General features: G+C 37.7%; 1 protein-coding gene across 21 annotated transcripts in view; it reads right to left on the reverse strand.

The window, feature by feature from the left end:
• NEK1 (NIMA related kinase 1) overlaps positions 1–14728 on the reverse strand; it is a 189371-nt gene that overhangs the window by 46845 nt on the left and 127798 nt on the right. For 13 of the 21 annotated variants that reach the window (XM_078852507.1, XM_073341591.1, XM_073341592.1 and 10 more), the window contains 5 exons: positions 13643–13816; positions 9189–9254; positions 8870–9092; positions 2838–2990; positions 37–219 (listed from right to left, as the gene is read on the reverse strand). In XM_078852507.1, coding sequence (XP_078708633.1) covers positions 37–219; positions 2838–2990; positions 8870–9092; positions 9189–9254; positions 13643–13816 — 799 coding nt within the window. Of the gene's footprint in view, positions 1–36; positions 220–2837; positions 2991–8869; positions 9093–9188; positions 9255–13642; positions 13817–14728 lie in introns of those variants that run through there. The other 8 variants (XM_073341598.2, XM_073341599.2, XM_073341597.2 and 5 more) reach the window with 8 other exon arrangements.

Here is a 14728-nt window from a genome sequence, read left to right on the forward strand (position 1 = left end):
AAATGTTTATTTTAGAATTAGTAATGAAAATCATACCATGTAGCACAACAGGCCTGGACAGCACTTGGGTGGCATCAAATGTTTGTGACTCCTCTGGTATTGTCCTTTCAGATTCTATGATACCAACAACTGGAGATGAAGATTTCTCTCCAATACAAGCAATTTCTACTTCACTGTTCTCTTTCACGGTTAAGGGCTGAGAACCTTCTTCAGGAAGATCTATAGTATCAAATAATACAAACTTATTCTACAATTTTAAAAAGTGAGCGTTATCTGTTTTGGTAATGATAAAGGGTAAACTGTAGAGTTGATAAGCCTTTTAAATATAAGCAACTACACATACTAAGAGTAAGGAAAACATGTTTACAAACTTTTAAAAAAAATCATGAAGAGGAAAAGTGAATCTACTATGCTTTAAAAATAGTAACAGGTTTATTTATTTATTATTATTTTCATAATTGCAGGGAAATAAAAAATAAAATAATAAAAATAACTGTCTTGCTCTTTTAAGTCTGTATGCTTCAGACTAATATAAAATATTCTTTTGCAGTATTACAAGTTTTACCAAAGGAATCTTTTTACCTAATCTATGAAAATGTAAGTGTACAAAGGTTGGAAACATACATGAGTTCACATATCCCTGAAAGGATGAAAAGAGATCACAAAAGACACAAAACTGACATTATTACAAATGACTTATGTAAGATGATATGATTTATGTGCCTTAACATTATGCTGAATGAATTTCCTGTTTACTTGATTAGGTGAGAATAACTATTGGTATTTAATGATCTACCCAGCACAACTGCAAAAGACAGACAGTTAATTATTGTCAAATCCTAATTCTTAAGATTTTTTTAAACTTTTACTACCTTAGTACACCAATGTACCATTCCAAAAAGTTAGACATACTCAGTTTGTTTTAGAGCATGGGATTATGTTTAAGAGTTGAAAATCCCAGTGCAATTACACTGGTTTGTCTCTCTCTGCCAGGACAGCATGGTCCACTGTCTCAGTGGAGAATCACAAGGAAAGAAACTAACATGAGATGTTGAAACACTAACAGCATCTGGCATTTAAACACCAGAAGCATGGGGCGGGGGGAGGAGGGGGAGGAAATAAAATAAAGAGAGGCCAAAGAACACAGGGGAAAGATATTAATCCTATCAGAGATAGCTGCTTTGAAAGTGCCAGGATTGATAGGTGAGGAGCTCAATATGTTTATCTAATATCAGACCACAAGTGTGCCAAGACACTGGTTTTAAAGAATGACTCCTATTTTTTTGTCCAAACGATTCCACTTTGCCAGATGTCTAATCCTGAATTAACACAGACAAGAAGATTATGGAGCTAAATAATAAATTTATTTGTCCAGTGGAAGCTATTCATTGAAACAAACAACAAAACCCACAGGTCCAGATATTCTAATATTATTTTGAAGCAACTTCAAATTTGCTTCAATAAAATTAAATTTCCTGCCTTTCACAGTCCTTTTTAGCATCCTGTTTCTTTATCAAGTTTAATTTTGTTTCTTTGTATTTATCACAATTGATATATGAGAGTGGGAATGAGGAAGAAGAGGAGGAAGGAACAAACAGGAACAGAATAAGTTCCTATTGCTAGGAAGGAGTCCTCAGCACAAAAGCAAGTGAGCAACAGCTGCTGAAAAGAATTCTGCTGAATAGCGGACTTACTGTCTTGTTAATTAAGATCCTACCTGAAAAATTAGTGACAGTTACTTACCTGTAACTGGAAGTTCTTAGATTTGTGTGTTCCTTGTCTGCATTCCACTGAGGGTTATGCATGCACACCATGCACCTGGAGTCAGAGAATTTGAAACTAGTGTCTGTTCATCCACATCTTATGGGGGTGCCAGAGATGGCAATGAATCATCAGTACCGCCTGGAACCACTGGATCTCATCGTTTATGGGTCTTTTTCTCGTGCCTGAGAGATTCAGAAAGTACTCCATCCCCTTGGGCTGAGCTAATGGATGGAGTGTCCATCTTCTTTGAGTTGGAGGAAGACTTAATCCCATGCTTCCTTATCTCCCAGCTAGGTCCCACCCTGAGGTCTCGGGGGTGGTTACACCAGCACTGGGGTCAGCCATAGTAGCCGGAAGCATGCTCCTTGCTGAATCAGACCAATGTATTGGGGGCGGGTTCCTCTGGCTTAGCTCTGAATGTGCTCTCATGGCGAGCTCCATGAGATGCTTCTGGAGGCTAAGTGCCCAGCCTTCTCAGGCACAACTGAGCAAGGACTAGCAAATACTGCACCTGGAGACGGATATGATCTTCTCCCAGGCAGTAGAGACAGCACTGGTGGTCACCGCTGACCAAGAAGGATCATGGACAGGAGGAATAGAATCTGAAGCCCAAAGTTTATCTAAAACAGTAACTAAAACTATTAACTCTTAAAACTACAAAGAAAACAAAACTGCTATATATATATATATATATAAAAAAAAAATCACTAAAACTATTGACAACCATCTTTTACAAGTATGTCAGAGACAAGCACACAAACTTTTGACCCAGACCATGCACTGCGGAGAAGGAACTGTAGATTAAGTCAATCTGCCCCACCCTTTATTGCCCTGGACAGAAGCACAAGGTGATCCAGGCATATGTGCAGATCAAGACACTTTTCAAATTCTCTGATTCCAGGTGCATGCGAACCCTCAGCGTAATACAGTAGGGACCATCACTTGAAGAACTAGCCAAATCATGATATTATATTGTGATAAGAAGTTCAACAGGAAAAAACATTACTCTCATAAGCTCTACGCAAGGTAATTTTCTAACCCTGCAGTTCAGACAACCCCCAATTCCTGCTTACCATTTGTGATAATTATTTCCTCCAGTAATTCAGTTTGAAGCTGTAGCTCTGCTTCCCCCAGTATCTTCAAAACTGAATCAGTAGGGCTTTTGCCCCAAACTTTTCTCTGGGGCTCACCAACATCTAGTTTAATTACCTCCCCCATGGTCTGCCCTGTTGGGAATCATGAAGAACAAATCTGTTTATCATCGTTGTTCACAATCCTATAAAATCAAGGAACGACTATGTCTATTGCTTTTTATTTTGAACACACAAGCCTGCAAAGATAGATCCCTGATTAAATCTAAAAAGTCAGAAAACTCTCTGGGCACCAGCTTCAGAAGTTTCCCCTGTAATTTCCACTTAATCATAACAGCAGCAGACCCACCAATATGTTTTAGTGAGAAGGAGGTGGTGCGTCTTTTTTGTTTGTTAGTTTTTAGTACCTGAGGCAATGTGGGTAAGCCACACAAAGAGGGGAATTTTCCCCAGCCTTTTCAACAGGCTTGTGCAGACCTGACTTCATACCAAGAACTTCACCTTTGCATCAAAGAACTTGTCTTTTGGGGAAGGAAGGGACAATAGCAACATTTCTTACCCTTATTTTGCTGACTGTGTCTGCCATTTCAGAAGGAAGGATTGGGAGGGAAAGGGCGGGCAAAGGAAGGTGCTGCCTCAGAAGCCCTCAAAACTCTCCAAAAATATATATATTTGAAAATAATTCTGAGAAATGCACCCAACAGAATAAAGAAAACTAGATAAACTCAGTTTAAATTTTTAAAAATTCCTTTGAAAGGTTCTGCTGCAAAGGGAGACTTTGAGCTTCCCATTTTATGCATGCTTAAAAGCAGAGGGTTTTGCAACATCCTTCCTGAACAGCAGTCCTGCATTTTAGTTTAGAGCCAAAAGATCAGTTGCTAGGGAGAAGGGGAACTCCCACTTTTTAAGACTATCAGACGTGGAGAAGACAAAATTTCAGAGTATTAAGCTTGAACAACAATATCAAGAATTCTATCAAGCTTAAACTGAGAAAGGGTCCAACATAAACTAAAATAAAAGTAATAAATCTAAATTGAAAAATCTCTTCCATTATATCTTCTAGTACTTTTGAGATGGCATACACCCATCAGAAGAAATAATGGTTACTAATCTTTCATAACTATTGTTCTTCAAGATGTGTTGCTCATGTCCATTCCATGCTAGGTATGTGTGTGCCGCGTGCACAGTTGCCAGAGATTTTCCCCTTAGTGGTATCCCTCAGACGGGCTCTAGCACCCCCTGAACCCGTGCACATATGCACCGGTATAAGGAGCACCGCCGGCTCTGCACCATCTCAGTTCCTTCTCCCTGATAACTCCAACAGAGCGATAGGAGGGTGGGTCATGGAATGGGTAAGAGCAACACATCTCGAAGAACAACAGTTACGAAAGATAAGTAACTGTTTCTTTTCCTTTGAGTGCTTGCTCATGTCCATTCCATGATAGGTGACTCAAGCAGTACTCCTTGGAGGTCGGCTCAGAGTTTATGGATGTGCTCACTGCAACACCACTCTTCCAAAACTGGCATCGTCAGGGGCCTGCTGGGTGATGGTGTAGTGGGATGCAAAGGTATGGACCGACGACCATATTGTAGCTCTGCAGACGTCATGGACTGGTACATGTGACAGGAATGCTGCTGATGAAGCCTAAGCTCTTGTGGAATGAGCAGTCACGATGGCTGGAGGAGGAGCCTTCGCCTGCTTGTAACAAGCCCAGATACAGGTGGATATCCAGGACAAGATTCTTTTGGATGACATCAGCAGCCCTCTCATCCTTTCTGCTACTGCTATAAAGAGTTGTGTAGATTTGCAGAAGGGCTTAGTCCTCTCGACATAGAAGACTAGGGCCTGCTAAATGTCTAGTGTATGGAACCAGCGCTCCTCGGTGGTCTTGTGAGGTTTCAGAAAGATGACCGGAAGAAAAATGTCCTGGTTGTTGTGGAATTGGACACCACCTTTGGTAGGAAGGCTGGATGGGGGAGCAGCTGGACCTTGTCCTTGAAGACCACCACATAAAGGGGTTCTGACAACAGGGCTTTGATTTCAGAGACCTTCTGGCTGAGGTGATCACCACAAGGAAGGCAACCTTCCAAGAGAGAAGCAGTATGGAACAAGATGCTAACAGCTCAAAGTGAGGTCCCGTGAGCTTTAACAGGACCAGGTTTAAGTCCCATTGTGGAAATCAGTTCATGAACCTGAGGGTATAGTCTTTCCAGGCCCTTGAGAAACCTGACTGTCATCTCATGGGAGAACACTGATCTGCCCTGCACTGGAGGGTGGAAGGCAGAAATGATTGCCAAGTGAACCTTACTACATGAGAGAGCCAGACCTTGATGTTTTAGGTGAAGCAGATAGTCCAAGACAGACTGCAGAGAAGACTGGGATGGAGAAAGATTCCATTTGGAGGCCCAACAAGTAGCCAAGTAGGTGGCCCTGGTGGCAGGCTTTCTGCTACCCAGCAAGACTCGTCATAACCCTGTTCCAAGCAGGCCTGCTCTTCAGGTTTCAGCCACGAAGGACCCATGCTGTCAGGTGCAGGGAGGTGAGGTTCGGGTGAAGCTGTTTCTTATGCTGCTTCTTTGGCACCACGGATGGAGAATGGTGCCAGGAGGAGCACGGAACCAATGGAGCGCTTCACACAGAAGCTGAACTGCTTGGCGCCGATTCGGAGCGGCTCAGCTCTGAGGCTGGTTTGAAGGCTGCCTCCATGAGGAAGGCCTTCAGACAAATGTTTCTATCTTTTTGAAAGCGTGTTTGAAGCACATGCATATCTGGCACTTCTCTTTAACATGAGTTTTCCTGAGGCACTTTAGACAGCTAGAGTGTGGGTCACTCACAGGCATGGGCTTGCTGGAGCCAGTACACAGCTTGAAGTCTGGGGACTGGGACATGCCCAGCCCTAGGGGCGAAAGTCCCTCAACGACAGGGACCACTATCCATACTAGCAGTAGTAAGAACTATCTACAATAACTATATAATATATGACAAAAGTCCAAACCACTGAGAAGGAAGCCTTGCCAGAGCAGGAAGGATCACTCCAAGCAACCATCATGGGCGGTAAAAAGGAACTGAGCGGGGGCAGAGCCCCTTATACTGGTGCATGTGCGTGCAGCTCCAAGGAGTGCTAGAGCCAGTCCTACAGATAGCACTAAGGGAAAAAATGTCCAGCAACTCTGCACGCAGTGCACACGCACACGCCTAGCATGGAATGGATATGAGAAAACACTCAAAGAAGAATGATAGTTTACTTCTGTGGAGACTGATACTCTTGGCTAGAATTTTAGCTGGTCCAAAGAGGTGGAACTAAAAAGGTAACAAAGAGGCCATAGTGATCAGTATATAAATGGTTTTATAAAAATGATCACAGATTAGAGTCAAATGATATAAACTAAAATCTATAATGAGGAAACATTGAGTAAAGTCGAAGCATGCTATAGAAACAGGGCCAATATGATATTAAAGTGAAAATAAGTGCCTGTACATGAGACCACCAGATGATCAGTTTTAATGGAATGAAATTGGGTTTTTTGGGTGTATTTGGTAGCTTATTTGAGAAGGAACAACGGGAGGAAATATACTTCACCATCATATACTGGGACCCAGGAATTTGCCATTACACTGTTCTCCTGATCCTGAAAGATATTCTAAACACACTGAAGAAGGAAGCCAGATGACATCACCAGCTTCACCGGGTTAAATACTAAACAACTGAACATCTGGGATACAAACTGAAGGTTTCTGCTAATATATGCCTCACCCCCCTCCAAAAACAAAAATGTGATCAAGGAGACAAATTAAAAATAATGCTTTAGCCAGATACGTAAAAAAGCAAGAGTTTTGCCTGAAAATTTTCCAGCAGCTGAAATGCAAGTGAAAAAGACAGTAACTGTATCTCTGTCGTATCTTTGATATTGTTTCTTTCCTTCTGTAATTTTTTTGTCTTGTCCTCAAAAGAAACCGGTTCAGATCTCAGCAACAAGTCATCCTATGACTGATTCTTTTTCCTAACAAAGGCTTTTAATACCATCTAAAATGGAAAGGGTACCATGGACATTTTAATGGTGAGGTTTTGTTTCACTTTTTAAATTTTAAATGCCTTAACTGCTTTACCTTCTTATGTGTGATTAATAAATGTGTAAAAAGATTCTTGTAGTGATAATCTGGAATGGGAGTTAGTCAGCATAACTTTATACAAACACTCAAGCTCAGTTAACTATTTGTTCTAGCAGTAGAACTTAACCCCTTTGAGGCCAGCTCAGTAAAACTAGTTAATCCCTTGACTCGTACATCAATTCTTAACCAAAATAGAACACAGTAGGGATGTTAATTGTGTGGGTTAACCACGATTAATCACTGTTAAACAATAGAATACTAATTGAAATTTATTAAATATTTTTGGATGTTTTTCTACATTTTCCAATATATTGATTTCTATTACAACCACAGAACACAAAAAGTGTACAGTGCTCACTTTATATTATTTTTAATTACTAATATTTGCACTGTAAAAATGATAAAGGAAATAGTATGAGGTGAATTGAAAAATACAAGTACTGTAGTGCAATCATAAAAGTGTAACTTACAAATGTAGATTTTTATTTTTTATTTTTTTAAACATAACTGCACTTATAAACAAAACAATGGAAAACTTTAAAGCCTACAAGTCCATGCAGTCCTACTTCTTATTCAGTCAATAGCTAAGACAAACAAATTTGTTTACATATATGGGAGATATTGCTGCCTGCTTCTTGTTTACAACATCACCAGAAAATGAGAACAGGTGCTCGCATGGCACTGTTGTAGCTGGCGTCGCAAGATATTTACCTGCCAGATGCACTAAAGATTCATATGCCTGTTCATGCTTCAGCCATTGTTCCAGAGGACATGCTTCCATGCTGATGACACTCATTTAAAAAAAAAATAATGCATTAATTAAATTTGTGAATGAACTCCTTGGGGGAGAATTGTATACATCTCCTGTTCTGTTTTACTCGCATTCTGCCATATATTTCATGTTATAGCAGTCTCAGATGATGACCCAGCGTATGTTATTTCTACACAGATTTAGACAAAATGCAAAGAAGGTACCAATCTGAGATGTCTAAAAATAGCTACAGCACTTGACCCAAAGTTTAAGAATCTGAAGTGCCATCCAAAATTTGAGAGGGACAAGGTGTGGAGCATGCTTTCGGAAGCCTTAAAAGAGCAACACTCTGATGCAGAAACTACAAAACCTGAACCACCAAAAAAGAAAATCAACCTTCTGCTGGAGGCATCTGACTCAGATGATGAAAATGAACATGCATTAGTCTGCTCTGGATTGTTAGCGAGCAGAACCCAGCATTTGGCACGTAAATATCTTGCAACACCAGCTACAACAGTGCCATGTGAATGCCTGTTCTCACTTTCAGGTGACATTGTAAACAAGAAGCAGGCAGCATTATCTCTTGCAAATCCTAACCCAACTTGTTTGTCTGAGCGATTGGTTGAGCAAGAAGTAGACTTGTAGGCTCTAAAGTTTTACATTGTTTTATTTTTGAAGGAACGTTTTTTGTACATAATTCTACATTTGTAAGTTCAACTTTAATGATAAAGAGATTGCACTACTGAACTTGTATTAGGTGAATTGAAAAATACTATTTATTCTCTTTTTTACAGTGCAAATGTTTGTAATCAAAAATAAATATAAAGCGAGCACTGTATACTTTATACTGTGTTGTAATTGAAATCAATATATTTTAAAAAGTAGAAAACATCCAAAAATATTTAAATAAATGGTATTCTATTGTTGTTTAACAGCACAATTAATTGCGCGATTTAAATCACTTGACAGCCCTAGAACATAGTCATCTTGAAGACTTTGAAGAACTTGGACAGAGGCAGAGTAACCATTTAGATAGTGAAAGGGTTAAGATTAGGAGAATTGATCTAGTGAATTGATACCATACACAACAGATTGGCACCTAGGTATCAATGATGGAAATGCTCAGGTAGGCAAAGCAGAAAGCTTGCTTACTCTCTGTCCCCAAAAATGATTCTTCCATAGTTAGCTGTACAAGAGGAACCACCAACTCAGCTGCTGCCACCTCCCATTTCTTGCGATCTACTAGAAGTGGATATTCTTCTTTACTCTCTTCAGCCATAGCTGCCTCACAGGTGTCTTTAGGCTCCTTTATTCCTTTTACATCGTCCTGTGTTTTAAGATTTTGATTCAATCTTCTTAGTATTTCTCTTTTATTCTGAAAAAGGACAAAAGTATACCGGTTAAATTATTCTAAATTCTGAAGAGAAAGGAACAGGAAAAATCAAATAAAACCAAATATAATTTGATTTACTTGCACAGCAAGATCTGCCTTCTTTGTTTCTTCTGTGGTTTCCTGGGTAGCAGTTGTATTTTCATCCTGTAGATCCAGGAAGCATGAAATTCAATGCAAGAATGCAAGCCAGAAAAATATCTTTAGAATATTTATAATCTGTACTAGGTGAAGGAAGAAGAAAATCTTTCTAAAAATCTCTCCATTGATAACTGTTCACTCTTTTCATTTTTGTACAATATTTTTATTATGTAGCTTCACTCAGAGAATTTCTAGGACCAATTTTGTCTTTGAAACATTCAGTACCTGGAAGTTAAAAGTTAAAAAGCTAAGAGTCTGCATAAGCAGACAGTAAAAAGAAGGATCAGAACATAAACCAGGGGAGATAAAGTAGGGCACTATGAACACTCACATTTATGCCTGAAGTTAAGACTGAGTAACTCTTGAAAGAACAGAAAATGGGCAAGGAAAGAGTTAAGATACGCCTACACAAAAAGGAAAAGGGAAGGGAAGACATAAAATCTTCATTACAAATAAAAATTGAGTGGCTAGAGTGGTTGGATTTAAGTAGGGAGAAGAATGAGAGAAACATCATCTTCTCAATATTTGAGCACAAAGTAATCAGTAGTATCAAAAGTAGTCATCCAGATCGAGGAGGAGGAGAAAAAATGGATCCACAATTTTTTCAAAAAAGTATAAATGCTATTATGTTGGCAACTATGTAACACCAGTTTATGGTGGCCCCTTATTTATGGCTACATTGAGATTTTTATCAAGTATTTTTGAACTTTTATGTCACACAGAAACATATAGGAGCTTAAACATTCGAAAGGTTTTGGCATTAGAAACATTACACACTAATTTCAATCTACGAAATCAAAATTTTTTAGAATAAACTGAAAGGCAAGTGATAACATCAAAGTTCAGCTTATGGCAACAAGGAAGAAGAAAATTACACAGCTTTCTAAAGGGGAAAAAAGAGTGGGTGGAAAAAGGCGACTGCTATTGGGTAGAATCAGCGGCCAATGAATGTTGAAGAGAGACGAATGAATGGTACTGTGTACCACTAAGGAGTATGGTTTGCTAGAATACAGAAAATCCTGGAATGTAAGTGAGATATGTGATAATAAGGTTCTATATAAACTCAGGAAGCTTATTTTTCAGAATTCAGAGTACTGATTTCACTAAATGATTGTTTCTTGCTATCGTAAATGTGACAACTATTCATTAATATTGCAAGTGAGTGATAAGCATTACCAAACATCACTGCATGAATTTATCTGACTTAACATGTTTAAAAGTTGAGAGACGTGGAAGGAAATAAGCAACTGAATGATGTAATGAAAACAGAATTCTTGTAAGGTAAAATGTAAGTCCTGCCAACAGTTACTAAGCAACAAGAGAAAAGATTTAGGGTTATCACAAAAAAATTGGATATTAAATTAGGGTGTTTTTTGGGAGGATATTTTTGAGGATCAAATGTGCCACTGAATAAAATTATCTATTGACGTGGAAGAGCAAATCATTGTCAAGTTTGATGAGACCGTTTTTTAAGCTACTACAATGACTGAAATATAGGCACAATAATAATTTAAATTAGGACTGTCAATTAATCGCATTTAACTCACACTATTAACAAAAAATGAACTGACATTAAAAAATTAATTGCGCACTGTTGAATAGAATACCAATTGAAATGTATTAAATATTTTTTATGTTTTTCTACATTTTCAAATATATCTATTTCAATTACAACACAGAATACGAAGTGTACAATGCTCACTTTATATTATTTTTTATCACAAATATTTGCACTGTAAAATGATAAAAGAAATAGTATTTTTCAATTCACCTCATATAAGTACTGTAGAGCAATCTCTTTATCATAAAAGTACAACTTACAAATGTAGGGATTTTGTTACATAACTGCACTCAAAAAACAAAACCAAGTAAAACTTTAGCGCCAAGTAAAACTTTAGCACCTACCAGTCCACGCAGTCCTACTTCTTGTTCAGCCAATCGCTAAGAGAAACAAGTTGGTTTACACTTACAGGAGATAATGCTGTGCACGTCTTAATTATGTCACCTGAAAGTGAAAACAGACATTTGCATGGCACTGTTGTAGCTGCCGTCGAAAGATATTTACATGCCAGATGCGCTAAAGATTCATATGCCTCTTCATTCTTCAACCATCGTTCCAGAGGACATGCTTCCATGCTGATGATGCTCATTAAAAAAAATAATGCGCTAATTAAATTTGTGACTGAAATCCTTGGGGGAGAATTGTATGTCTCTTACTCTGTTTTACCCGCATTCTGCCATGTATTTAATGTTATAGCAGTCTCAGATGATGACCCAGCACATGTTGTTCATTTTAAGAACACTTTCACTGCAAATTTGACAAAATGCAAAGAAGATATTAATGTGAAATCTCTAAAAACAGCTACACTACTCGACCCAGGATTTAAGAATCTGAAGTGCCTTCCAAAATCTGAGAGGGATGAGGTGTGGAACATGCTTTCAGAAGTCTTAGAACAGCCATACACTGATGTGGAAGCTACAGAACCCGAACCACCAAAAAAGAAAAATCAACCTTTTGATTTTGATGTTGGTGGCATCGGACTCAGATGATGAAAACGAATATGCGTTGGTCTGTGCTGCTTTGGATCATTATCTAGTGGAATCCGTCATCAGCATAGATGCATGTAATGGTGGTTGAAGCATGAAGGGACACATGAATCTTTAGCACATCTGGCATGTAAATATCTTGTGACACTGGCTACAACAGTGCCATGCAAACACCTGTTCTTACTTTCAGGTGACATTGTAAACAAGAAGCAGGCAGCAGTATCTCCTTTAAAATGATAAAAACTTGTTTCTCTTAGTGATTGGCTGAACAAAAGTACGACTGAGTGGACTTGTAGGCTCTGAAATTTTACACTGTTTTGTTTTTGAGTGCAGGCATTTAACAAAAAACCCCCCTGCATTTGTAAGTTGCACTTTCATGATAAAGAGATTGCACAACAGTACTTGTATGAGGTGAATTGAAAAATACTATTTCTTTTGTTTATCATTTTTACAGTGCAAATATTTGTAATAAAAATAAAAATAAAGTGAGCACTGTACTTTGTATTCTGTGTTGTAATTGAAATCAAAATATTTGAAAACGTAGAAAACATCCACAAATATTTAAATAAATGGCATTCTACTGCTTAGTGCAATTAATTTTTTTAATCTCACGATTAATCGCAATTAATATTTTTTAATCGCTTGTCAGCCCTAATTTAAATATTTCTTCCAGACCTTCCACCAGCAACTCAATCTGAGCTTCATTTTAGGAAGTATGTCTGTTCATCTTCAACACCTAAACATGGCAGAGATCCATATCACTGATCAGACTATAAAAACAACTGCAAGTCAGAGACTTGGAACTTGCTAAAAAAGTTACAGTTTTTAACGTAGCACAAAGTGAACAATTTAAAGAAATATAAACAACTGAGTTTAAATTTGTTTAGATGAGTAGACCCAAGAAAGCTCTATAACTAGATGTTTCAAGTGAAAAAAAGGAAAAAAAAAATCAAAGGAAGATTTAAAAGAATCAACAATGACATTAATGCAAGACGGATGGCTGAATATAGGAGGAGACATGATGAGAACTATCCATATTGAGGAAAAATGTATTCTTACATATTTCCATTGATTGTATGACTGAAAAAAAATCCTGTAAGATATTGTGTCCCAATCATTAAAGATACTATCCAAAGCCCCCATTCTACAAACACACACGTCCATAATTTTGCTCCTGCATTAGTCCACTGAAATTAAATGGGACGCTCGCAATAATAAAGTTAAACTCATATATAAGTGTTTGCAGGATCAAGGCCCCGAAATAAAGAAAAAAAAAGAAGAAACTCTTTGCTATTGTCTCAGACAACAAAAATAATAGTGACAACAGTTACAATCTTCTCAAACATCTCACATAGTAAGCTAATTTAAAACTCTGAGAAAGGAGTAACACAAAACAGTCATAAGTTCAAAAATTGTTTTGCAACTACCTTGTCTGTGGGCGGGAGGAGGGGGAAAGAACTGAAGCTCCAGCTTCCCAATGACCTCCCTGGAAGTTTCCAGACTGTGGGCAAAATCCTGGCCTCATTGGACTTCAATATGTATTAGATCAAGTGGTGATATTCTGGATTTTTAGTGTTTGCATTGATAGTAAATGAAGTTGACCAATCTAAATTATAAATTGATGATCTCTGTGGAGGTTAACTTGATAGATCTGTAATTTATACCAATACTAATTCCATCAATTTCTAAGGTATCCAGTTCTCATTAAAAACACATAGTGTTCTTAAACTAAGTTTATAAAATCTGAACAGTCTTGGATAAATATATCTTCTAAAATCTTGTGCCAGTTCAGCAGATTTTTTTTCATTTTTTATTTTTGTTCATTTTAGATTTTAGCAGATACCTACCACACCCACTTCCTTCAAAGCTGAAGTCATAGAGATAAGTGGTGTACTGGGCTTCAATGGAAGTTGTGGTTTGGCAGGAGGTCCTCCAGGTTCTTGTTGCCCAGGGACAGGATTAACCCCAGCTGCTGACACATTAAAAGGCACCATAGGATTCTTTACCCCTTTTGCTGTCAACTGTGTTTATAAAAAAAAAAAAGCTATTCTATTTTAACATGAACCAACAAAAATAGCACAAAGTTATCAATGTACCATGAATCTACTTAAATCTAAAGTGAGATTGCCAGTTTCACTTAATCCTATGACAGAAAAAGACTTTCTCCTTGAACTGTCAAGTGTTATTACATTTATTTCCTCAAAAACAAAATTAAGTGGTAAATATCTTCGCTCTGTAAAGACAGGTGTTAAATATTTTGTAGATTCTTAATTTATTATGAAAGACCAACACTTTACACTAAAGACTCAACTCATGTAAAATAAAGCAGCAATATAGTAGAGAGGCACTCTCTAAACTTAGCAAAACCCAAAAAGAAAGGGGTATTAGAATGGAGAAATAAAAAGGTTCTGCATGTAAGCGCTAACAGGGGGTAATAATTTAAAAAAAAAAAAGGTTAAACAATTAGAAATATGGGAAATTAGCCAGATTGATGTGAAGACAGCTAGATTTCAGCACCCAAAGAGTTACCATAGTAAAGGCATGATAAACTGCTGATCTAAAGTTTGATGGTAGAACCCCTTGAAGAGAAAGTAGTTTCAGAATATAGACATGCCTCAGTGACATCTGAAGTACTCACAGGTAGGTTTTTTTAAAATTACATGATTTAATTTGACAGGACATCTTTAAAAACAGTTTATGAGAACTATTTTTAGAAGACCCTGTATATGCCCATGAAATATTAAAAAGACTTGTTGTAGGGGGTGGGTGGGAAATCACGCCACAAGGCTGAAAGCTTCTCCACTTACTGCTGGGGAACAACAAGACAGTAAATATTATTTGTATTTTTCTTCCTTGAATTTTTGCCCAAAATAAATTTTTTTTTGCTTGAGTATTTTAAAAAGGAGTAGAGTTCGTGGGTGTTAGATTTTATG

The sequence above is a fragment of the Lepidochelys kempii genome, chromosome 4 (genome assembly GCF_965140285.1).
Source record: "Lepidochelys kempii isolate rLepKem1 chromosome 4, rLepKem1.hap1, whole genome shotgun sequence".
In the NCBI taxonomy this organism is placed as follows: Eukaryota; Metazoa; Chordata; order Testudines; family Cheloniidae; genus Lepidochelys; species Lepidochelys kempii.